The following is a 24,937-nucleotide window of genomic DNA, read 5'->3' on the forward strand; positions in this document are numbered from 1 at the left end:
GAGAGGTCAGAGCCAGAATCAGTCTGAGAGGTAAGAGCGAGAATCAGTCTGAGAGGTAAGAGCCAGAATCAGTCTGAGAATTCAGAGCCAGAATCAGTCTGTGAGGTCAGAGCCAGAATTAGTATGAGAGGTCAGAGCCAGTATTAGTATGAGAGGTCAGAGCCAGAATCAGTCCGAGAGGTCAAAGCCAGAATCAGTCCGAGAGGTCAAAGCCAGAATCAATCTGAGAGGTCACAGCCAGAATCAATCTAAGAGGTAAGAGCTAGAATCAGTCTGAGAGGTCAGAGCCAGAATCAGTCTGAGAGGTCAGAGCCAGAATTAGTATGAGAGGTCAGAGCCAGTATTAGTATGAGAGGTCAGAGCCAGAATCAGTCTGAGAGGTCAGAGCCAGAATCAGTCTGAGAGGTCAGAGCCAGAATAAGTCTGAGAGGTTAGAGCCAGAACCGGTATGAGAGGTCAGAGCCAGAATTAGTATGAAAGGTCAGATCCGGAATCAGTCAGAGAAGACAGAGCCAGAATCAGTCTGAGAGATCAGAGCCAGAATCAGTATGAGAGGTCAGAGCCAGAATCAGTATGAGAGGTCAGAGCCAGAATCAGTAAGAGAGGTCAGAGCCAGAATCAGTATGAGAGGTCAGAGCAGGAATCAGACTGAGAGGTCAGAGCCAGAATTAGTATGAGAACTCCAAGCCAGGATCAGTCTGAGAGTTCAGAGCCAGAATTAGTATGAGAGGTCAGAGCCAATATCAGTCTGAGAGGTCAGAGCCAGAATCAGTATGAGAGGTCAGAGCCAGAATTAGTATGAGAGGTCAGAGCCAGAATCAGTATGAGATATCAGAACCAGAATTAGTATGAGAGGTCGGAGCCAGAATCAGTATGAGATATCAGAGCCAGAATTAGTATGAGAGGTCAGAGCCAGAATCAGTCTGAGAGGACAGAGCCAGAAGCAGTATGAGAGGTCAGAGCCAGAATCAGTCTGAGCGGTCAGAGCCAGAATCAGTCTGAGAGGACATAGCCAGAAGCAGTATGAGAGATCAGAGCCAGAATCAGTCTGAGAGGTCAGAGCAGGAATTAGTATGTGAGGTCAGAGCCAGAATCAGTCTGTGAGGTCAGAGCCAGAATCAGTCTGTGAGGTCAGAGCCAGAATTAGTATGAGAGGTCAGAGCCAGTATTAGTATGAGAGGTCAGAGCCAGAATCGGTCTGAGAGGTAAGAGCCAGAATCAGTCTGAGAGTTCAGAGCCAGAATCAGTCTGTAAGGTCAGAGCCAGAATTAGTATGAGAGGTCAGAGCCAGTATTTGTATGAGAGGTCAGAGCCAGAATCAGTCTGAGAGGTCAGAGCCAGAATCAGTCTGAGAGGTCATAGCCAGAATCAATCTGAGAGGTAAGAGCCAGAATCAATCTTAGAGGTCAGAGCCAGAATTAGTATGAGATGTCAGAGCCAAAATCAGTCTGAGAGGTCAGAGCCAGAATCAGTCTGAGAGGACAGAGCCAGAATCAGTCTGAGAGTTCAAAACAGGAATTAGTATGTGAGGTCAGAGCCAGAATCAGTCTGTGAGGTCAGAGCCAGAATTAGTATGAGAGGTCAGAGCCAGTATTAGAATGAGAGATCAGAGCCAGAATCAGTCTGAGAGGTCAGAGCCAGAATCAGTCTGAGAGGAAAGAGCCAGAATCAGTCTGAGAGGAAAGAGCCAGAATCAGTCTGAGAGGAAAGAGCCAGAATCAGTCTGTGAGGTCAGAGCCAGAATTAGTATGAGAGGTCAGAGCCAGTATTAGTATGAGAGGTCAGAGCCAGAATCAGTATGAGAGGTCAGAGCCAGAATCAGTCTGAGAGGTCATAGCCAGAATCAATCTGAGAGGTAAGAGCTAGAATCAGTCTGAGAGGTCAGAGCCAGAATCAGTCTTAGAGGTCATAGCCAGAATCAATCTGAGAGGTAAGAGACAGAATCAGTCAGAGAGGTCAGAGCCAGAATTAGTATGAGAGGTCAGAGACAGTATTAGTATGAGAGGTCAGAGCCAATATCAGTCTGAGAGGTCAGAGCCAGAATCAGTATGAGAGGTCAGAGCCAGAATTAGTATGAGAGGTCAGAGCCAATATCAGTCTGAGAGGTCAGAGCCAGAAACAGTTTGAGAGGTCAGAGCCAGAATTAGTATGAGAGGTCAGAGCCAGAATCAGTATGAGAGATCAGAGCCAGAAGCAGTATGAAAGGTCATAACCGGAATCAGTATGAGATGTCAGAGCCAGAAGCAGTCTGAGAGGACAGAGCCAGAATTAGTATGATAGGTCAGAGCCAGAATCCGTATGAGAGGTCAGAGCCAGAATCCGTATGAGAGGTCAGAGCCAGAATCCGTATGAGAGGTCAGAGCCAGAATCAGTCTGAGAGGTCAGAGCCAGAATCAGTCTGAGAGGTCAGAGCCAGAATCCGTATGGGAGGTCAGAGCCAGAATTAGCATGAGAGGTCCGAGCCAGAATCAGTACAAGAGGTCAGTGCCAGAATCAGTCTGAGAGGTCAGAGCCAGAATCAGTCTGAGAGGTCAGAGCCAGAATCAGTCTGAGAGGTCAGAGCCAGAATCCGTATGGGAGGTCAGAGCCAGAATTAGCATGAGAGGTCCGAGCCAGAATCAGTACAAGAGGTCAGTGCCAGAATCAGTCTGAGAGGTCAGAGCCAGAATCAGTCTGAGAGGTCATAGCCAGAATCAATCTGAGAGGTAAGAGCTAGAATCAGTCTGAGAGGTCAGATCCAGAATCAGTCTTAGAGGTCATAGCCAGAATCAATCTGAGAGGTAAGAGCCAGAATCAATCTAAGAGGACAGAGCCAGAATTAGTATGAGATGTCAGAGCCAAAATCAGTCTGAGAGGTCAGAGCCAGAATCAGTCTGAGAGGACAGAGCCAGAAGCAGTATGAGAGGTCAGAGCCAGAATCAGTCTGAGAGGTCAGAGCAGGAATTAGTATGTGAGTTCAGAGCCAGAATCAGTCTGTGAGGTCAGAGCCAGAATTAGTATGAGAGGTCAGAGCCAGTATTAGTATGAGAGGTCAGAGCCAGAATCAGTCTGAGAGGTCAGAGCCAGAATCAGTCTGAGAGGAAAGAGCCAGAATCAGTCTGAGAGGAAAGAGCCAGAATCAGTCTGTGAGGTCAGAGCCAGACTCAGTCTGAGAGGTCAGAGCCAGAATCAGTTAGAGAGGTCAGAGCCAGAAGCAGTATGAAAGGTCAGAACTGGAATTAGTATGATACGTCAGAGCCAGAAGCTGTCTGAGAGGTCAGAGCCAGAATTAGTATGATAGGTCAGAGCCAGAATCAGTCTGAGAGGTAAGAGCCAGAATCAGTCTGAGAGGTCAGAGCCGGAATCACACTGAGAGGTCAGAGCCAGAATTAGTATGAGAGGTCAGAATCAGAATTAGTATGAGAGGTCAGAGCCAGAATCAGTCTGAGAGGTCAGAGCCAGAATTAGTATGAGAGGTCAGAGCCAGAATCAGTCTGAGAGGTCAGAGCCAGAATCAGTATGAGAGGTCAGAGCCAGAATTAGTATGAGAGGTTAGAGCCAGAATCAGTATGAGAAGTCAGAGCCAGAATCAGTCTGAGAGGTCAGAGTCAGAATCAGTTTGAGAGGTCAGAGCCAGAAGCAGTATGAAAGGTCAGAACCGGAATCAGTATGAGATGTCAGAGCCAGAAGCAGTCTGAGAGGATAGAGCCAGAATTAGTATGTGTCAGGATACGGAGTCGCCGCGGTCTCCTTGTTGCGCGGCGTCTCCCTGGGAGACGTGTTAGGAGTTCTATTGGGTGTGCTTAGGTTATTAAGGGTTAATCTTTTCCTTGCCTTCAGTCTCCATGTCATTAGCCATCAAGTGTGTTCTCTGCTGCTATTTAAACTCCACCCAGGCATGGATCCTTGCCAGCCATTCACTTTGTGGTTCCTGGTCCCCCTGCTCAGTCTGATTCCCTGTCTGTTAATATTCGGTCTGTTCTCTTGGTTAATCTGCCCAGCTTGTATTTTTGACTATCCCTTGTCTTTTGATTTGGTACCTTTATTATATCTCCTGGCTCGACCTCTTGCTCGTCTGACCTCGCCTTCTCTTCTGTGTCTTGCTGGGACTTGTGGTCCTCCCTGGTTCCATGCTGTTTTAGTCTTTTGTTTTGCATTGCAGTTACACTGTGCTTTCTGTTTAGGTGTGACCCCCGTGACTCCAGTCCCTAGGACTTTCAGGGCCTCCTCTCCCCTGATCCTAGCCGCCGGATAGAAGTGTCAGGAGCCTTGGTAGGCGCACTTCAATTAGGAAGTGCATGGGTCTGCCTCATCTCAGATATTACAGCATAGTTATAGCTGCAGGGCCTGCGACCCCTTTTTTTCATTAGTTGCACAGTGTTGCTTTCCCATCTGTGTCACTTTGCACTGCCTGCCCCTGACTCCAATCCTTACAGTATGATAGGTCAGAGCCAGAATCAGTCTGAGAGGTCAGAGCCAGAATCAGTCTGAGAGGTCAGAGCCAGAATCAGTTTGAGAGTTCAGAGCCAGAATCAGTCTGAGAGGTCAGAGCCAGAATCAGTCTGAGAGGTCAGAGCCAGAATCAGTCTGAGAGGTCAGAGCCAGAATCAGTCTGAGAGGACAGAGCCAGAATCAGTCTGAGAGGTCAGAGCCAGAATCAGTCTGAGAGGTCAGAGCCAGAATCAGTCTGAGAGGTCAGAGCCAGAATCAGTCTGAGAGGTCAGAGCCAGAATCAGTCTGAGAGGTCAGAGCCAGAATCAGTCTGAGAGGTCAGAGCCAGAATTAGTATGAGAGGTCAGAGCCAGAATCAGTCTGAGAGGTCAGAGCCAGAATCAGTATGAGAGGTCAGAGCCAGAATTAGTATGAGAGGTTAGAGCCAGAATCAGTATGAGAGGTCAGAGTCAGAATCAGTCTGTGAGGTCAGAGCCAGACTCAGTCTGAGAGGTCAGAGCCAGAATCAGTTAGAGAGGTCAGAGCCAGAAGCAGTATGAAAGGTCAGAACTGGAATTAGTATGATACGTCAGAGCCAGAAGCTGTCTGAGAGGTCAGAGCCAGAATTAGTATGATAGGTCAGAGCCAGAATCAGTCTGAGAGGTAAGAGCCAGAATCAGTCTGAGAGGTCAGAGCCGGAATCACACTGAGAGGTCAGAGCCAGAATTAGTATGAGAGGTCAGAATCAGAATTAGTATGAGAGGTCAGAGCCAGAATCAGTCTGAGAGGTCAGAGCCAGAATTAGTATGAGAGGTCAGAGCCAGAATCAGTCTGAGAGGTCAGAGCCAGAATCAGTATGAGAGGTCAGAGCCAGAATTAGTATGAGAGGTTAGAGCCAGAATCAGTATGAGAAGTCAGAGCCAGAATCAGTCTGAGAGGTCAGAGTCAGAATCAGTTTGAGAGGTCAGAGCCAGAAGCAGTATGAAAGGTCAGAACCGGAATCAGTATGAGATGTCAGAGCCAGAAGCAGTCTGAGAGGATAGAGCCAGAATTAGTATGTGTCAGGATACGGAGTCGCCGCGGTCTCCTTGTTGCGCGGCGTCTCCCTGGGAGACGTGTTAGGAGTTCTATTGGGTGTGCTTAGGTTATTAAGGGTTAATCTTTTCCTTGCCTTCAGTCTCCATGTCATTAGCCATCAAGTGTGTTCTCTGCTGCTATTTAAACTCCACCCAGGCATGGATCCTTGCCAGCCATTCACTTTGTGGTTCCTGGTCCCCCTGCTCAGTCTGATTCCCTGTCTGTTAATATTCGGTCTGTTCTCTTGGTTAATCTGCCCAGCTTGTATTTTTGACTATCCCTTGTCTTTTGATTTGGTACCTTTATTATATCTCCTGGCTCGACCTCTTGCTCGTCTGACCTCGCCTTCTCTTCTGTGTCTTGCTGGGACTTGTGGTCCTCCCTGGTTCCATGCTGTTTTAGTCTTTTGTTTTGCATTGCAGTTACACTGTGCTTTCTGTTTAGGTGTGACCCCCGTGACTCCAGTCCCTAGGACTTTCAGGGCCTCCTCTCCCCTGATCCTAGCCGCCGGATAGAAGTGTCAGGAGCCTTGGTAGGCGCACTTCAATTAGGAAGTGCATGGGTCTGCCTCATCTCAGATATTACAGCATAGTTATAGCTGCAGGGCCTGCGACCCCTTTTTTTCATTAGTTGCACAGTGTTGCTTTCCCATCTGTGTCACTTTGCACTGCCTGCCCCTGACTCCAATCCTTACAGTATGATAGGTCAGAGCCAGAATCAGTCTGAGAGGTCAGAGCCAGAATCAGTCTGAGAGGTCAGAGCCAGAATCAGTTTGAGAGTTCAGAGCCAGAATCAGTCTGAGAGGTCAGAGCCAGAATCAGTCTGAGAGGTCAGAGCCAGAATCAGTCTGAGAGGTCAGAGCCAGAATCAGTCTGAGAGGACAGAGCCAGAATCAGTCTGAGAGGTCAGAGCCAGAATCAGTCTGAGAGGTCAGAGCCAGAATCAGTCTGAGAGGTCAGAGCCAGAATCAGTCTGAGAGGTCAGAGCCAGAATCAGTCTGAGAGGTCAGAGCCAGAATCAGTCTGAGAGGTCAGAGCCAGAATTAGTATGAGAGGTCAGAGCCAGAATCAGTCTGAGAGGTCAGAGCCAGAATCAGTATGAGAGGTCAGAGCCAGAATTAGTATGAGAGGTTAGAGCCAGAATCAGTATGAGAGGTCAGAGTCAGAATCAGTTTGAGAGGTCAGAGCCAGAAGCAGTATGAAAGGTCAGAACCGGAATCAGTATGAGACATCAGAGCCAGAAGCAGTCTGAGAGGACAGAGCCAGAATTAGTATAAGAGGTCAGAGCCAGAATTAGTTTGAGAGGTCAGAGCCAGAATCAGTCTGAGAGGTCAGAGCCAGAAGCAGTCTGAGAGGTCAGAGCCAGAATTAGTATGAGAGGTCAGAACCAGAATCAGTCTGAGAGGTCAGAGCCAGAATCAGTCTGAGAGGTCAGAGCCAGAATCAGTCTGAGAGGTCAGAGCCAGAATCAGTCTGAGAGGTCAGAGCCAGAATCAGTCTGAGAGGTCAGAGCCAGAATTAGTATGAGAGGTCAGAGCCAGAATCAGTCTGAGAGATCAGAGCCAGAATCAGTTTGAGAGGTCAGAGCGAGAATCAGTCTGAGAGGTCAGAGCCAGAATCAGTCTGAGAGGTCAGAGCCAGAATTAGTATGAGAGGTCAGAGCCAGAATCAGTCTGAGAGATCAGAGCCAGAATCAGTCTGAGAGTTCAGAGCGAGAATCAGTCTGAGTGGTCAGAGCCAGAATTAGTTTGAGAGGTCAGAGCCAGAAGCAGTTTGAAAGGTCAGAACCGGAATCAGTCTGAGAGGTCAGAGCCAGAATTAGTATGAGATGTCAGAGCCAGAAGCAGTCTGAGAGGTCAGCCAGAATCAGTATGTGAGATCAGAGCCAGAATCAGTATGAGAGGTCAGAGCCGGAATCAGTATGAGAGGTCAGAGCCAGAATCAGTCTGAGAGGTCAGAGCCAGAATCAGTCTGAGAGGTCAGAGCGAGAATTAGTATGAGAGGTCAGAGCCAGAATCAGATTGAGAGGTCAGAGCCAGAAGCAGTATGAAAGGTCAGAACTTGAATCAGTATGATACGTCAGAGCCAGAAGCAGTCTGAGAGGTCAGAGCCAGAATTAGTATGATAGGTCAGTGCCAGAATCAGTATGAGAGGTCAGAGCCAGAATTAGTATGAGAAGTCAGAGCCAGAATCAGTATGAGAGGTCAGAGCTGGAATTAGTATGAGAGGTCAGAGCTGGAATTAGTCTGAGAGGACAGAGCCAGAAGCAGTCTGAGAGGTCAGAGCCAGAAGCAGTCTGAGAGGTCAGAGCCGGAATTAGTATGAGAGGTTAGAGCCAGAATCAGTCTGAGAGGTCAGAGCGAGAATTAGTATGAGAGGTCAGAGCCAGTATTAATATGAGTGGTCAGAGCCAGTATCAGTCTGAGAGGTCAGAGCCAGAATCAGTATGAGAGGTCAGAGCCAGAATTAATATGAAAGGTCAGATCCGGAATCAGTCTGAGAGATCAGAGCCAGAAGCAGTATGAGAGGTCAGAGCCAGAAGCAGTATGAGAGATCAGACCCAGAATCAGTATGAGATGTCAGAGCCGGAATCAGTATGAGAGGTAAGAGCCGGAATCAGACTGAGAGGTCAGAGACAGAATTAGTATGAGAAGTCAAAGCCAGGATCAGTCTGAGAGGTCAGAGCCAGAATCAGTACGAGAGGTCAGAGCCAGAATCAGTCTGAGAGGTCAGAGCCAGAATCAGTATGAGAGGTCAGAGCCAGAATTAGAATGAGAGGTCAGAGCCAGAATCAGTATGAGAGGTCAGAGCCAGAATCCGTATGAGAGGTCAGAGCCAAAATCAGTCTGAGAGGTCAGAGCCAGAATCAGTATGAGAGGTCAAAGCCAGAAGCAGTATGAAAGGTCAGAACTGGAATCAGTATGAGACATCAGAGCCAGACGCAGTCTGAGAGGACAGAGCCAGAATTAGTATGATAGGTCAGAGCCAGAATCAGTCTGAGAGGTCAGAGCCAGAATCAGTATGAGAGGTCAGAGCCAGAATCAGTTTGAGAGGTCAGAGCCAGAAGCAGTATGAAAGGTCAGAACCGGAATCAGTATGAGATGTCAGAGCCAGAATTATTATGATAGGTCAGAGCCAGAATCAGTCTGAGAGGTTAGAGCCAGAATCAGTCTGAGAGGTCAGAGCCAGAAGCAGTATGAAAGGTCAGAACCGGAATTAGTATGATACGTCAGAGCTAGAAGCAGTCTGAGAGGTCAGAGCCAGAATTAGTATGAGAGGTCAGAGCCAGAATCAGTCTGAGAGGTAAGAGCCAGAATCAGTCTTAGAGGTCAGAGCCAGAATCAGTATGAGAGGTCAGAGCCAGAATCAGTCTGAGAGGTCAGAGCCAGAATCAGTATGAAAGGTCAGAACCGGAATTAGTATGATACGTCAGAGCTAGAAGCAGTCTGAGAGGTCAGAGCCAGAATTAGTATGAGAGGTCAGAGCCAGAATCAGTCTGAGAGGTCAGAGCCAGAATCAGTATGAGAGGTCAGAGCCGGAATTAGTATGAGAGGTCAGAGCCGGAATTAGTCTGAGAGGTCAGAGCCAGAAGCAGTCTGAGAGGTCAGAGCCAGAAGCAGTATGATAGATCAGATCCAGAATCAGTATGAGAGGTCAGAGACGGAATCAGTATGAGAGGTTAGAGCAGGAATCAGTATGAGAGGTCAGAGCCGGAATCAGACTGAGAGGTCAGAGCCAGAATTAGTATGAGAAGTCAAAGCCAGGATCAGTCTGAGAGGTCAGAGCCAGAATCAGTACGAGAGGTCAGAGCGAAAATCAGTCTGAGAGGTCAGAGCCAAAATTAGTATGATAGGTCAGAGCCAGAATCAGTCTGAGAGGTCAGAGCCAGAATCAGTATGAGAGGTCAGAGCCAGAATCAGTCTGAGAGGTCAGAGCCAGAATCAGTTTGAGAGGTCAGAGCCAGAAGCAGTATGAAAGGTCAGAGCCAGAAGCAGTATGAAAGGTCAGAACCGGAATCAGTATGAGATGTCAGAGCCAGAATCAGTCTGAGAGGACAGAGCCAGAATTAGTATGATAGGTCAGAGCCAGAATCAGTCTAAAAGGTCAGAGCCAGAATCAGTCTGAGAGGTCAGAGCCAGAATCAGTTAGAGAGGTCAGAGCCAGAAGCAGTATGAAAGGTCACAACTGGAATTAGTATGATACGTCAGAGCCAGAAGCAGTCTGAGAGGTCAGAGCCAGAATTAGTATGATAGGTCAGAGCCAGAATCAGTCTGAGAGGTAAGAGCCAGAATCAGTCTGAGAGGTCAGAGCCGGAATCACACTGAGAGGTCAGAGCCAGAATTAGTATGAGAGGTCAGAATCAGAATTAGTATGAGAGGTCAGAGCCAGAATCAGTCTGAGAGGTCAGAGCCAGAATCAGTCTGAGAGGTCAGAGCCAGAATTAGTATGAGAGGTCAGAGCCAGAATCAGTCTGAGAGGTCAGAGCCAGAATCAGTATGAGAGGTCAGAGCCAGAATTAGTATGAGAGGTTAGAGCCAGAATCAGTATGAGAAGTCAGAGCCAGAATCAGTCTGAGAGGTCAGAGTCAGAATCAGTTTGAGAGGTCAGAGCCAGAAGCAGTATGAAAGGTCAGAACCGGAATCAGTATGAGATGTCAGAGCCAGAAGCAGTCTGAGAGGATAGAGCCAGAATTAGTATGTGTCAGGATACGGAGTCGCCGCGGTCTCCTTGCTGCGCGGCGTCTCCCTGGGAGACGTGTTAGGAGTTCTATTGGGTGTGCTTAGGTTATTAAGGGTTAATCTTTTCCTTGCCTTCAGTCTCCATGTCATTAGCCATCAGGTGTGTTCTCTGCTGCTATTTAAACTCCACCCAGGCATGGATCCTTGCCAGCCATTCACTTTGTGGTTCCTGGTCCCCCTGCTCAGTCTGATTCCCTGTCTGTTAATATTCGGTCTGTTCTCTTGGTTAATCTGCCCAGCTTGTATTTTTGACTATCCCTTGTCTTTTGATTTGGTACCTTTATTATATCTCCTGGCTCGACCTCTTGCTCGTCTGACCTCGCCTTCTCTTCTGTGTCTTGCTGGGACTTGTGGTCCTCCCTGGTTCCATGCTGTTTTAGTCTTTTGTTTTGCATTGCAGTTACACTGTGCTTTCTGTTTAGGTGTGACCCCCGTGACTCCAGTCCCTAGGACTTTCAGGGCCTCCTCTCCCCTGATCCTAGCCGCCGGATAGAAGTGTCAGGAGCCTTGGTAGGCGCACTTCAATTAGGAAGTGCATGGGTCTGCCTCATCTCAGATATTACAGCATAGTTATAGCTGCAGGGCCTGCGACCCCTTTTGTCATTAGTTGCACAGTGTTGCTTTCCCATCTGTGTCACTTTGCACTGCCTGCCCCTGACTCCAATCCTTACAGTATGATAGGTTAGAGCCAGAATCAGTCTGAGAGGTCAGAGCCAGAATCAGTCTGAGAGGTCAGAGCCAGAATCAGTTTGAGAGTTCAGAGCCAGAATCAGTCTGAGAGGTCAGAGCCAGAATCAGTCTGAGAGGTCAGAGCCAGAATCAGTCTGAGAGGTCAGAGCCAGAATCAGTCTGAGAGGTCAGAGCCAGAATCAGTCTGAGAGGTCAGAGCCAGAATCAGTCTGAGAGGTCAGAGCCAGAATCAGTCTGAGAGGTCAGAGCCAGAATCAGTCTGAGAGGTCAGAGCCAGAATTAGTATGAGAGGTCAGAGCCAGAATCAGTCTGAGAGGTCAGAGCCAGAATCAGTATGAGAGGTCAGAGCCAGAATTAGTATGAGAGGTTAGAGCCAGAATCAGTATGAGAGGTCAGAGTCAGAATCAGTTTGAGAGGTCAGAGCCAGAAGCAGTATGAAAGGTCAGAACCGGAATCAGTATGAGACGTCAGAGCCAGAAGCAGTCTGAGAGGACAGAGCCAGAATTAGTATGAGAGGTCAGAGCCAGAATTAGTTTGAGAGGTCAGAGCCAGAATCAGTCTGAGAGGTCAGAGCCAGAAGCAGTCTGAGAGGTCAGAGCCAGAATTAGTATGAGAGGTCAGAACCAGAATCAGTCTGAGAGGTCAGAGCCAGAATCAGTCTGAGAGGTCAGAGCCAGAATCAGTCTGAGAGGTCAGAGCCAGAATCAGTCTGAGAGGTCAGAGCCAGAATCAGTCTGAGAGGTCAGAGCCAGAATTAGTATGAGAGGTCAGAGCCAGAATCAGTCTGAGAGATCAGAGCCAGAATCAGTCTGAGAGGTCAGAGCGAGAATCAGTCTGAGAGGTCAGAGCCAGAATCAGTCTGAGAGGTCAGAGCCAGAATTAGTATGAGAGGTCAGAGCCAGAATCAGTCTGAGAGATCAGAGCCAGAATCAGTCTGAGAGTTCAGAGCGAGAATCAGTCTGAGAGGTCAGAGCCAGAATTAGTTTGAGAGGTCAGAGCCAGAAGCAGTATGAAAGGTCAGAACCGGAATCAGTCTGAGAGGTCAGAGCCAGAATTAGTATGAGATGTCAGAGCCAGAAGCAGTCTGAGAGGTCAGCCAGAATCAGTATGTGAGATCAGAGCCAGAATCAGTATGAGAGGTCAGAGCCGGAATCAGTATGAGAGGTCAGAGCCAGAATCAGTCTGAGAGGTCAGAGCCAGAATCAGTCTGAGAGGTCAGAGCCAGAATCAGTATGAGAGGACAGAGCCAGAATCAGTCTGAGAGGTCAGAGCCAGAATCAGTATGAGAGGTCAGAGCCAGAAGCAGTATGAAAGGTCAGAACTGGGATCAGTATGAGAGGTCAGAGCCAGAAGCAGTATGAGACGTCAGAGGCAGAATCAGTCTAAGAGGTCAGAGCCAGAATCAGTCCGAGAAGTCAGAGCCAGAAGAAGTATGAGATGTCAGAGCCAGAATCAGTCTGAGAGGTCAGAGCCAGAATCAGTCTGAGAGGTCAGAGCCAGAAGCAGTCTGAGAGGTCAGAGCCAGAATCATTATGAGAGGTCAGAGCCAGAATCAGTATGAGAGATCAGAGCCAGAGCATATATAGATCAGTGCATATATTGTATCTTTGGATCAAACAGTAGCCAATTCCTGACAACAGAAGATTTTATAAACTGTTTACCTGTATTCTATTCCCTGGCATTGTGTCCAAGGTAGGGGCATACCTGTTGTCCTATCCTAAATATGTAGGCTATTGTTGGCACTGTGTACAAGACCCACTGTTACACAACGTTGTATGTGTAGCTGTGCATTTACTGTCCTTTCACCTACAATAAATTACACCCAATTGTTTTAAATGATTTTCACCTGTGTCCTGTGATCTTCTAATACTTCATTGATATTGTAGAATCCTGAGACTGTTATTTGCTTTAGTAATTTACATAGACTATGTATTATTCTATTGTATTTATCATTTCTGTTTTTTTTTAATGTGTCAGGGTCTGCGGTTGCTAGGTGGGGTGGCATAGACACACAAGTCCAGATTCTTAGTCCAAAAAAATGGTAGAGTTTTATTTTCACTCAAAAAAACAAAACAGTGCAGCAACAAAAGAAAACAATACAAAAATAAATACCTGCCCGGCTAGGCTCTAACTAAACATAGGTTACCTCACCTATAATAGCAGATTCAATAGTAGGTTGCATCAACCAAGACAGCTCCAACAGTCTGACTTTCCTGCTGGCTCTCCAGCCAAGCTCTGTCCAGAGTCTTGCTGCTAGAGCTGTCCTTTTAAACCTCACTGACGAGGACAATTCACAGCAGCTGACACGCTGCAGAAACATCCACAATGTGTGGACTGGAGGGGATTGGAATGACAGGTCCCACTACCAACCTACCTGCCATTCCTAAAAATCCAGCCCAATAGAGAGAACTTGAAATAACGCCCAGAAGACAAAACTTATCTGCTGAGAACCAGTCTTTCTGGAGTTTTTCACCTCACCCACCTGAGTAGTCTGGGTGAGATGCATACCCTCTCCATTATCTGACCAGCCATCGGCTTACACAGGGGGGACCTAAAGTGCAGTTCACAAACATAGTTGCATTGTCAGTAAAATTTAAAAAATATGTATGTATGTCTATCACCTGGAATTAAAGGATGGGATGGGTCATAACTGGGCCAGTTATATATTTATTTAGGTTTATCATATCCCCATAAATGCCTCTTCTCCAGACTAAACAGATTTAACTCCTTTATTCTCTCCTCATAAAAGAGATGCTCCATGCCCCTTATCTGTGGCTCTACGCTGAACCTTTTCCAACTCTAGAACATCCTTTCTATGCCCAGAACTTCAAAAATAAAAATGGTCAGAGTTTTTGGGTGCAGGAGTTTCTGGGTGCTGGGGAAGGGGAGGGGGTGTTTTGGTTGTCTGTCTGCCCCTTCCCTGAGCTTGAGGATTGAGGTTTTTTTTCCCCATTTGGACTTCAGCCTGGCTGAATATAGGGTATCTGCAGTGCTTCTATTAAACCCTTCCCGACAGAAGAGGAGCACTGCAGATCCCCTATATTCAGTAGACCGGGTACTTTCAGACACAGGATACCTAATGTGTTTCACAGTAATTTTCTACTTTTACATGTATTCTAGGGAAAGGAGGGATTTAGAACTTTTATTTACTTTATTTTTTTTATGATATATTTTTTTTAAAGCTTCTTTTTTTCCCACTATTTTATGAGAGATTCTATGCATTACCATTGTGGCTGGTCATAGACCCCCCCTCCCCCCAAAAATAAATAAATAATTTTTTTTTGCTTGACTCGAGTATAAGCCGAGGGGGGCTTTTTCAGCCCAAAAATTGTGCTGAAAAATTCGGCTTATACTCGAGTATATACAGTAATTAAACTATGCATCTTATTAATTATAAAATATTAATAATTGTATATTATAATTAAAAATAATGCATAATTACTGGAGTAGACAACTATTCCACAAGTCCATAATGTTTTGTTTGATTTTTTTTTTTGGCCGTAGTCACTAGCAAAATCCTTTCCACCCCTTGTCTCAACATGAAGAACATGAACAAAGAATTAGCGGGTGACACTGTACTTTGTATGCTTCACCCTAACCCCGGCATAACCTGGAGAAAGAGGATATGAGCACAGGAAAGGCTTATCCTCCAGCTAATTAGCAGTCTGCTTTGATTACAAAAAAAGTACAATCCTTCTTTGTGACCCACAAATGTATCAGGCAGTACTTCTACTAACTAGAGGACATAGTGATAAATATGTGTGACTCTATAATACTCCAGGTATGCTGGCTAAACCTATAAAGCCTCTGTATTATTCCTAACAAACATTAGTTTATTCACAATTATTCGTGCTCTTTTTAAAATGAATACAAATTAAATATATATAAAAAAAATTGAAATTATTGATGAGGTGATACAATGAGGAACAACACAATCTGCCATTGTAGGTGTTCATATACAAAATACTTATAGCATAAAAACAAGATATTAAAGAGGACCTTTCACCACTTTTGGGCATATGCAGTGATATATACTGCCAGAAAGCCGACAGTGCGCTGATTTCAGCGCACTGTTGGCTTTCCCGATCTGTGCCCGGTGTAAAGAGCTTACGGTGCCGGTACCGTAGTGCTCTATGGTCAGAAGGGCGTTTCTGACCATTAGCCAGAGACGTCCTTCTGCCTCGCGGCGCCAATCGTGCTGTGCTGTGGAGCGGGGAGGAACGCCCCCCTCCCGCTCCTGATAATACTCGTCTATGGACGAGCGCTGTGAGCAGAGGGAGGGGGCGTTCCTCCCCGCTCCACAGCACAGCGCGATAGGCGCCGCGAGGCAGAAGGACGTCTCTGGCTAATGGTCAGAAACGCCCTTCTGACCATAGAGCACTACGGTACTGGCACCGTAAGCTCTTTACACCGGGCACAGATCGGGAAAGCCGACAGTGCGCTGAAATCAGCGCACTGTCGGCTTTCTGGCAGTATATAACACTGCATATGCCCAAAAGTGGTGAAAGGTCCTCTTTAAGGCATAACAATGTTTGATTGTAGAAAGTAAATAAAACTGGATTGCAAAAACAGATAATGAAATAGCCCACTTCCATTATAGAAGTGGAAATAAAAAAAATATGTATTTTGTGTCAACAACAAAAAAAAAGGGTTTAAATGTTAGAATCCCTTTAAGGCTAAGGCCCCATGTTGCGGAAAATTAGCATTTTTTTGCTGCAGATTTTGCTGCAGTTTTATCATCCAAAGTCAGGAATATGTTTAACAGAAGGGAAACATCTAAGAATTTCCTTTATATTTTCCATTCCTTTTCAAGCTACTCCTGAATTTGTCTAAAAAAACACAGCAAAATCTGCAACAAAAATTACTGCTTTTCTGCATACTGCCTTAACCTAAAAAAAGTTTCCCAGGATTATCAATTATCTCCTTGGAATGGGTCATCATTGAAAGATCAACGGTGGTCCAACACCCGAGAAGCCCGCCAATTAGCTGTTTGAGAAGACCACGGTGAATATTGTGGACTTTTTTACAAAAAAACAAGTACAGTGCCATAATTGTATGTCAGCTGTGATTGGTATCACAGCTCAGCATCATTCACATGAATGGGAATGAGTTGCAAGCAGGCTATATGACCGATGAACCTGAAATGACATGGCCTATGAAGTAAGAGAAGAAGAAAAATACGGCACCGAGCCGACCCTAGTGTAGTAAATTCAGCACAAGTATGAGTAAAGGTAAGCAAATGGAAAGCCGCTCACCTTAGGGGGTTGTGTAGGACACAACAACCCCAACATTTAAAAAGATGTTAGAAACCGAGAGGGAAGCAGCTGGAAGAAACGTCACTGGGACGTAGAGGCATCAACAGACTGGGACCAAAATCTTCAGAAGGTTTGGCAAGGAGAAGCGCTCACCCAATTGGATAACGATATGTTTATTAAGGCACGACGCGTTTCAGGCACTTGGGCCCTTTATCAAGTGCAATAAATCACCTTCTCAGAGCAGCTGGGAGTCTTAGAGGTTCCGAGTTCAGGCTCTATAGTTCTAGATCCTGAACTCGGAACCACTAAGACTCCCAGCTGCTCTGGGAAGGTGATTTATTGCATTTGATAAAGGGCCCAAGTGCCTGAAATGCGTCGTGCCTTAATAAACATATCGTTATCCAATTGGGTGAGCGCTTCTCCTTGCCAAACCTTCTGAAGATTTTGGTCCCAGTCTGTTGATGGCCTATGAAGTGGAAGTGTCACTAATGGACAATGGCTACAGTTTTAATTGCTGATCCACAGAGGTGTACTGTAAAACACCAAACATGCAAATCACTACGTTTACGTCCTGTGGGGCCCTGGCCTAAATGGGAATTTACAGCAAACATTTCCTTTGATTCTGGCTCAGTTGGAATTATTCCTCTAGTATACACATTTCTCAGTTATGTCAGGCAGAGGCAAGTAAGGGGGTTTGATTCAGATCCCTGATCAGAGGTGCTTTGTCAGAACTCAGAATTATGCAATCTTGTCTGCTCTGGTCTGAGACCACCCACTTGACAGTAGAGATCCTTAAACCCCCTTTGTGCTGTAAGATCCTCATTTGAATAAAGAATAAAAGTGCTTTTTCTCCACATCCCTGTGACTTAAAAACGGTATGGTTTTTATTCTGCTAATAGCATCTACAGCACTATGGGAGTGGTTTAAAATAGCTGAAGACAATGATAGACTCCCTTTAATATCATATCAGGCACCAAAACCAACTGCACTGATTTACCTGGAACAGTTCTTCATTTGCCCCCTACTCCCAACACTGGTTCTGGCGGTATATAAAACTGCACATTCATGAGGACATGAAAGGGCCTCTTTAAATGTGTTTGATTAAAGGGGTTGTCCCATCACAAGGATCCTATCTATAATGCTTGTTAATGTGAATGTAAGACTTTTCCTAAATACATTGCTTCAGCAAAACTGCTTTGTTTGTACACTATCTTACTTTATTCATTTTTTTGTGGCCACAGCCCTGACCTAGCTGCTCATGAGTCAAGTGATGTATAAGCCTGCTCTCAGGGGGAGGGAGGAGGGGCTAAGTGCACGGGAGCGAGCCTGGGGGGGGGGGGTAGTTTACGCTTTTGGGGGAAGGGGCCGCCAATACAGGGTTAGACGCCGGCACAGGTGAAGTCAGCAACATCGCTATGCTTCTGCCCTGCATGAAGCCAGCAGCGGCAGAAGCGATGCTGTTATTCCGCTTCGCGGTCACATATGCAAAGCCAAGCGGCGAGATCCTGTCGGCCCTGCGTGCGCGCTCATAGACCAGTCTAGCTTTCACAATGCGAATACAGACCCGACACCCTGTCGGGTCTGTATTCGTATTGTGAAGGCTAGACTGGTCTATGAGCGCGCACGCAGAGCCGGCGGCATCTCGCCACTTGTCTTTGCATATGTGATCCCGCCCACCAATGACGCAACAAAGCCGGAAGACAGAATATTTCACAGAAACGAAGACTGGTGAGTATGCGACATGGGACAACCCCTTTAACATTGTTGCTTATTAGTGTTGGTAGTGAGATAATCCCTATAGGGGTTCTATTTGTGAATATCCATAAAAAAATCTTATTTCTCCTTCTAAATCTACAGTATATTATCTTCATGCTAATGTGTCTGGTTTATATAACACAAGGTGGAAATTGGGCTGTGCTGTCACAATTCCTGAGTAGCCAATTAGTTTTCAAATTTTTATTGTACATTGGAATCAATGGGAGCTTTTACGGCGCTCAAAATCTCACAGGTCGTATACGTGCCAGGTCACGCGGCACGTTACTCCGGGTGAATGGACCCTAATGCTGCAATTTTTTCACCGCGGGCAAATCGCTGCATTTCCGGCCCGTGGGCACCGGCCTAACTTGTGTCATAAAAACTGGAGAAAGTTATAGTTTAGGCTAAGGCCCCACATTTCAGAACACAGTAAAAAAACACAATCAGCGGCTTACGGAAAGGGACCTGGGATGTCACAGCTGCCAAGAAAATATCAGAGCAGCAGGATCGGACCACGCTGGGGACAGGTATGTTTTTTTGAAAAGATTTTTCACCTTCATTGGCCTTTATGTATATAGGTGTATAAAAAAATTCTCCTACACAACCTATTTAAGTGAATTTTGTGCTGTATATAGCGAAAAACGGATTATCCTTACTATCATGTCCAGCTTTACTGGTGCAATGTAAATCAAATGCGTTTCAGATGTAATTAATAAAAACAAGAAGAAGAACGATATTCCGCATATGCAGAAGGAATTTCTCGCGCACAAACATCATAGTATTCTCTACTCGAACGCTTGAAGCGTGCGAACCCTGCCGCGCATGCGTAAACGTAGGATGCTCGGCATGCTGGTTGCGCCTGCGTCCCTCCCGCCTCTTGAAGCCCACGCGCATGCGCCCTTCTGACGACAGTGTCTTCTATCTAGTGCGGCAGGAAAACCCGCAGCGGCGGCGGGCGGGGAGGAAAGGAAACGGGGGAGGGAGATAGGGAAGAGGGTGGAGGGGGCTAGAGAAAGGCGACAGATATCCACGGGCAGGAGGAGGATGTCAAAATATCATGGAGCATATTTAATATGAACGCTGCTCGGGCCTGGACATCAGTGATAGAGCAGACATCATTGGATCCCGGTCACTGGAGATAACGGAGCCGCTCGTACTACAGATGGAAAATATGGCAGCTGTCAGCCGGGGATGTGCGCTCAATGAATGGGCTGTGCGACCCCGTCACGTCTGATCCATCAAGCCGTGTGTACCTGGAGGATCCCCGGGATCTGCTGCCCACTAGATCCCAGCGCTGGTGCACAGGTCACATGACCCAGGAGAGGATCTGACAGATTGATTCCGCAATCTATTGGAGCCTGATCATTAGCAGATTGTGAAGCCTCCTGTCATCGCTCCACAAGCACTGGCATAGAGAAACAGTCACTGCAGATCTACTGGATTCCTACAAGATCTAATCTGATCCAGCCTGCAAGTGGCCATCAGCACCTTGAAGAATTGCTGGCAGTCCCATGTAAATACTAAATTATAGATTGCTGACACTACAGGACCGTGCATGTCGTGGTAGACGCTACATTGTGTATATAGCACCATAGGATCCTCGCGTGCTGCTATTATTGAAAGGGATCTGGCAGTCCATGTGCATTTTGTGACAGGTGACATGAAATAATACATATAACCTGGAAGATCGAAAAGGGTCTCATCGCCTCATCTGGTGGTCTGGGGGAGAAGCTGTAATGGTGCAGGATTTACCCGTATACTCAGGTTGTTGTGGTGCGTGATACGTTGCTTTGATTGGATTTATGCTTCACATCATGTAAGTTGTAAGGCCGGCCAATATCAACCATGGTGGATACAGCGGAAAGTGGACAGGAGGTGAAGAAGACCTTCATCGTTCCAGCCATCAAACCTTTCGATCACTATGACTTCAACAGAGCCAAGGTGGCCAGTAATTTGGCCTGGTTAGTTGCCAAAGCCTTCGGAGCAGGTAAGTTTTTGGTCTCCAGTGAAGTAAAGCATGCCTGTATGTTATTGAATGCAATAATGGGGCTTTTTAGGGGTCAAAGTTTCAATTTATGTTGCTAGGATCCTGTAAATGACTATCCCCATTGACTAGTATGATTCCGAATAGCTTCATGTTAAGTCCCATGTGTAGCACTGGTGTAGTGACCATTCCCAGAACTACAAGGGATCTTCTAAGTTAGTGCCACCATCTGTTTGTTATGGTCCTTGTCCAGTATGACCCACCATGCCAGGACGGTGAAAGAAATGGTGACCTATAGAATTCTTGCTCAGAACATGTCCTTCAGCCTAGATGAATTTTCCATTTTAATCCAAGCCACATAGTTTTTTTTTACCCATATATATCCCCTATGTTCTCCTGTTCTGCAGCACTGCTGCTTTCTGCAGTATTGTCTGATTTTGGTGATGCATGTAGTGCCCTTAGTAAACTACACAGGAATGTTTTTGTAATCCAATCCCTTTCAGCCTGGGGTAAGTGTTTATTGTGGAATCCAGCGGATGACAGGCTACACCCTAACTGTACAAGATGCCACCGACACGAAGATGTGGCTGCCTCAGAATGGAGTATACAATTGGATTCCTCAAGTGACAATTTGGGAGCTCTAAGCATCAAGGGTCTTCCTGTATAACCCGGATATAATCAGCGTGCTGTTCAAGAACTTATTGTTTTTCCTAGTGCCACAAGTTCACTTTACACGGATTAATAGGATTATAGATTTAAAGCTTATAAATCCAGTCTGGGAGTCTGTTTAGGACGTGGAATAAAGTCTAGAAATAAATCTCATTCTAAGAATCCTAATCCTGATGTAGGTTTTATTCTCAACTCTACTTTTAGATCAGTAGCAATAGATCCCCATCAAACATGAAAGACTTTTAGGCTGGGGCACCACGTTGCGTATTATGGTACCTGGAAAGTGGATGGGATTCTGACTAATCACTAATTCACACCTTGCAGAAAAAAATCTTCAGGGGAAATGATGCGATTTCAAAAACTGTTGTGTTTTTATGAATTGCAGCATGTCAATTATACGTACAGGAATGGTAGTGTTTCCGTATAGGTATAATAGCGACAGAAACTGTGAAAAAAACGCTGTGGGAAAAAAAATACGGCCCACAATGTTTTTCGGCTGCCTCTCACTACATAGGGCTTTAGGCTGAGGCCTCACATTTCAGAAACTCAGCTTTTTTTTTGTTGCAGATTTTGCTGTTTTTTTTTGTTTTTTTTGTTGTTGTTTTTTTTTTTAGACCAAACCTGGAATAGATTGAGCAGAAGGTCGCCATATAAGCCATTGTAGCCAATCTCGGCTTTGGCTCAAAAAATCGCAGCAATATCTGCAACAACAACAAAAAAAATCTGCGTTTTTTGCAATGTGGGACCTAAGACCCCTTGCAGATGACCGTATGAAAGGTCAGTGTGCTATCCAGAGTTTACCCAGATGGCACACTGACCCATTTACTTCTATGGGCCCGTACACATGACCATGAATTACACGGTTCCAACAGTCCCGGCTGTAAAATATGGAACAGGTCCAGTTCCTGTTTGATTTTACGGCCCTGCTTTCTTGGCTTCTATTTATTGAATTAAAGTGACCGCAGAAGCACGGTCTGCAAACGAATGAAACTGGTCGTGTGCAAACAGCATTAGGCTAAGGTCACACCGGACAGTTCTGTTGCGGGATGTCTGCAGCAGACCTACCTGTGGCCAAAACCAACTGATATCAACTGGTTTCAGCCAAGTCTGGCCCGGCTTTCATTAATGGAAAGGTTTACAATAGAGATGAGCGAACACTGTTCGGATCAGCCGATCCGAACAGCACGCTCCCATAGAAATGAATGGAAGCACTTGTGACGCTGACTTTGCCGGCGGCCGGCCGGCGTCACAGGTGCTTCCATTCATTTCTTTGGGAGCGTGCTGTTCGGATCGGCTGATCTGAAGAGTGTTTGCTCATCTCTAGTTTCCAATTGTGACTGAACACGCAGGAATAATCCACATGTTGAAAACCTGCAGCATAAGACGCTTTGCTCTGCAGGCTCTTATCTGCAGTGTGTGAATTGGATTTGTTGCATTGCTTCTATACATCACAGCAGGTTAACCGCCAGATATTCCACCGCGGCTAACCTACTGTGAACTCCCTCAGCTTTAGGTTGTGTTATGAGACCACCCTTATGTGGCATGTTACGTGCACAGTTTTTTTTTGTTGGCCGGAGCGATTGGTTGACAGAAAACAGAGCCCCAGATTATTGTGGTTGTAAATATGGCACATCTAGTTTGAGCTATAATTGTCTTGGCCAAATGGCGCCCATCTTAAATGTATCAAAAGAAATTAGACTAGACAGTCTAAAGATATGCCAGATTTATCATCCAGCATTATCTGCGATCAATCTGGCAAATTTTCAAAATAGCTGTGTAAGTTAACACTGTGTAACTATTAGTAAATCTGGCCAATGTGTGAATATACCCTTAGGGTGAATCCAGATGTGGCACGTATGTTGCAAAAATTTCTGCAACAGTTATATTTATGTGAAAGAACCTTCAGAATCCATGTACATCCTACAGACTCCTTCTGATGTATGGTTTGCCATGTCTGGACATCCATAGACCTAATTCAGACAGATGCACTACAGCATTAGAGGTCATTCACACAATGCTATTCTGTCCGTCAAACACACTCGTGTTCTGGCTGTTTCTTGGACTGACCATAGCCATGTGAATGGAACTTTCTACTGTGCTTAGGCTATGGTCACATCTGCGCCTGGTACCTGCCAGTTGCAAATCCAATCTAGGGAAATATATAGTAAATACTTATACTCTTAGGGCAAGAGGGGGCGTATATTGGCGTGGAATCCACCTCAAAATCCGCCCCGTCACAATAGAGGTCTATGCAGACCGCTAGCATTCTTTTTTCTGCTAGTGGTTTGATCCCGATCGCGGAAAAAAGAAGCGAGCTGCCCTTTCTTCAGTCGCGGACGTCCACCTCGCGACACTCCCTCCCGACTAGGCCTATTCATTTGGGCCTAATCCGGAGCGTGAATGTGCAGATGCGGAACCCACGTTTGAACTAGCCCTTAGTTTCTGCTCAATCCTCTCCTGGCTTTGGCTCGAAAAACCGCAGTACAATCTGCAACGAAAAAAGATGTGTTTCCACAACGTGGGGCCTTAGCCAAAGGAATCACAATTCTAATTCCATGCAGAGACACCAACACTGACGTGAACTCCGTCTTCTACAGAAGCCACAGTGTAGACGTGAACAGTATCTCAGCTGTATTATCAGTTTTCATTATCTAGACTTCAGGGAAAGGCTTTTACACACAGAATGTAGTAGCAGATTGGCTGTACTATACTTATTGTAAAATCTATAGCAGACAAGCTGTAGGGAGAGTACAGCTACCTGAGCCATTGATGTAGAAGGGGTCAGATTACCTTATGCTCCCTGTAGACACTGCAGCTAACGCTAGGTTCACACTAGCGCCCGGACTCCGTTTTCATGCAGAGACGGAAACCTGTCAGACCGGGTCCGGCCGTGAACGGCGGTGAGCGTTTTATGCTCTCTGCCGCAAAACCATTTTTTTTTAAATCGGACGCAGAGTACTGCATGTCCGACTCTGTGTCCGATTTAAAAAAAAAAAAAACGGTTTTGCGGCGGAGAGCATAAAACGATCACCGGCGCTCACGCCCGGACATCTTTCAAACCCATCCAAATGAATGGGTATGAAAGAGTCCTGCAGGTTTCCGTCTCGTGCCTCTGTTTTGTGCAGGAAACGGAAACCTGCAGAACGTAGACCGGGCGCAGATGTGAACGAGCCCTAAACTGTAGTCATAGGGAGCGATTTCTGAAGACTGGCATTTTCAACACCAGTCTTCATATGTCCTGCCTCTGCCAAGAGTGCATCAGATTTATAACAGTCATACCCCTCCTCACAAATCAGATGTAACCTTTGCCCGGTCGTGTACCTGCACTTCTGTGAGCTGCTGTAATTTACACCAGTAACTTTTCAGAAAAAAAATCTTGAAAAGAAAAAAAAAATGAAGACAATAGGGATGATTTATGAAGCTTGGTGTTCTCAGTGCCAGTCTTTGTAAAGCCATCACTGGCTGAGAGTTTATCGTATATATGACAAGATGCACCCTTCACTCATAGCCGTCATATATCTATAATACCACTTACACTAGATTTATCTCGTACATTATATAAATTTATATCTATTTCCGGTGCTACCATTCATTTTATTTGGGACGCTGGATATAGCTGCAGTGTATGAGTGCACTGTCTACCATCAGACATTCTGACATTCAGTCTGGTTTTGATAGGGCTGAATGTGTCTAGCGAATCCCATGCACACAATGCTGAAAAATTCATGCAGTGAACAGGCTACGATTTCCAAAACCATTGCGGGTTTGGAAATGGCAGCATGTCAATTACACCTATTTAAACTTTGGCAGTTTCCCTATAGGTATAATTGAAGCAGAAAGTCCGTAGAGGAAACCCCTGTGTGCTAGCTGTGTAAGCGCTGCGGCATAAACCATGATGCATTGCCGCCGTGTTTTTTTTTTTTCCCCCAAAGTTCTTTTTTGCTGCAGCCCGCTACATTGGGGCCTTAGCTTTTGGGCATTTTTTGCTGCTTCATTTTTGCTTTGAAAAACGCTATGCTGTGTCCGTTCTCCCTGTGCTCATTCAGCAGTATTTTTGCTGTGTATTAGCTTAGACTAAAGGTGCCATTGATCGTCCAAGAAATACGTTATATCTTTTAGGCAGGTCTATAGGTTCTTCTTTGTCTGTAGGACATCACCATATGTGAACAGGAAAATGTGCTACTGACAAAGGCAAACTGGGGATGAATGATTGCTTGAGCAAAGCTGATAGCTTCTGAGCAATGATCAGAAATAGGATCTGTATCTTTGAATACAAATCAGGCCCAGTTCACATCTACATTCGGTGTTCTCTTTAGGAAGTCTGCTTGGGGACCCCCCAAACGAAATACCGAACGCATT

At 45.9% G+C, this 24,937-nt stretch overlaps 1 protein-coding gene across 2 annotated transcripts in view; it reads left to right on the forward strand.

The window, feature by feature from the left end:
- The first annotated feature begins 18,891 nt into the window (after positions 1-18,891).
- Positions 18,892-24,937, forward strand: part of CAMSAP2 (calmodulin regulated spectrin associated protein family member 2) — a 79,732-nt gene continuing 73,686 nt past the window's right edge. For both annotated transcript variants that reach the window (XM_075286418.1, XM_075286419.1), the window contains exon 1: positions 18,892-19,912. In XM_075286418.1, the coding sequence (XP_075142519.1) occupies positions 19,771-19,912 (142 nt within the window). In that variant the 5' untranslated portion in view covers positions 18,892-19,770. The remainder of the gene's footprint in view (positions 19,913-24,937) is intronic.

The sequence above is a fragment of the Leptodactylus fuscus genome, chromosome 9 (assembly GCF_031893055.1).
Source record: "Leptodactylus fuscus isolate aLepFus1 chromosome 9, aLepFus1.hap2, whole genome shotgun sequence".
In the NCBI taxonomy this organism is placed as follows: Eukaryota; Metazoa; Chordata; class Amphibia; order Anura; family Leptodactylidae; genus Leptodactylus; species Leptodactylus fuscus.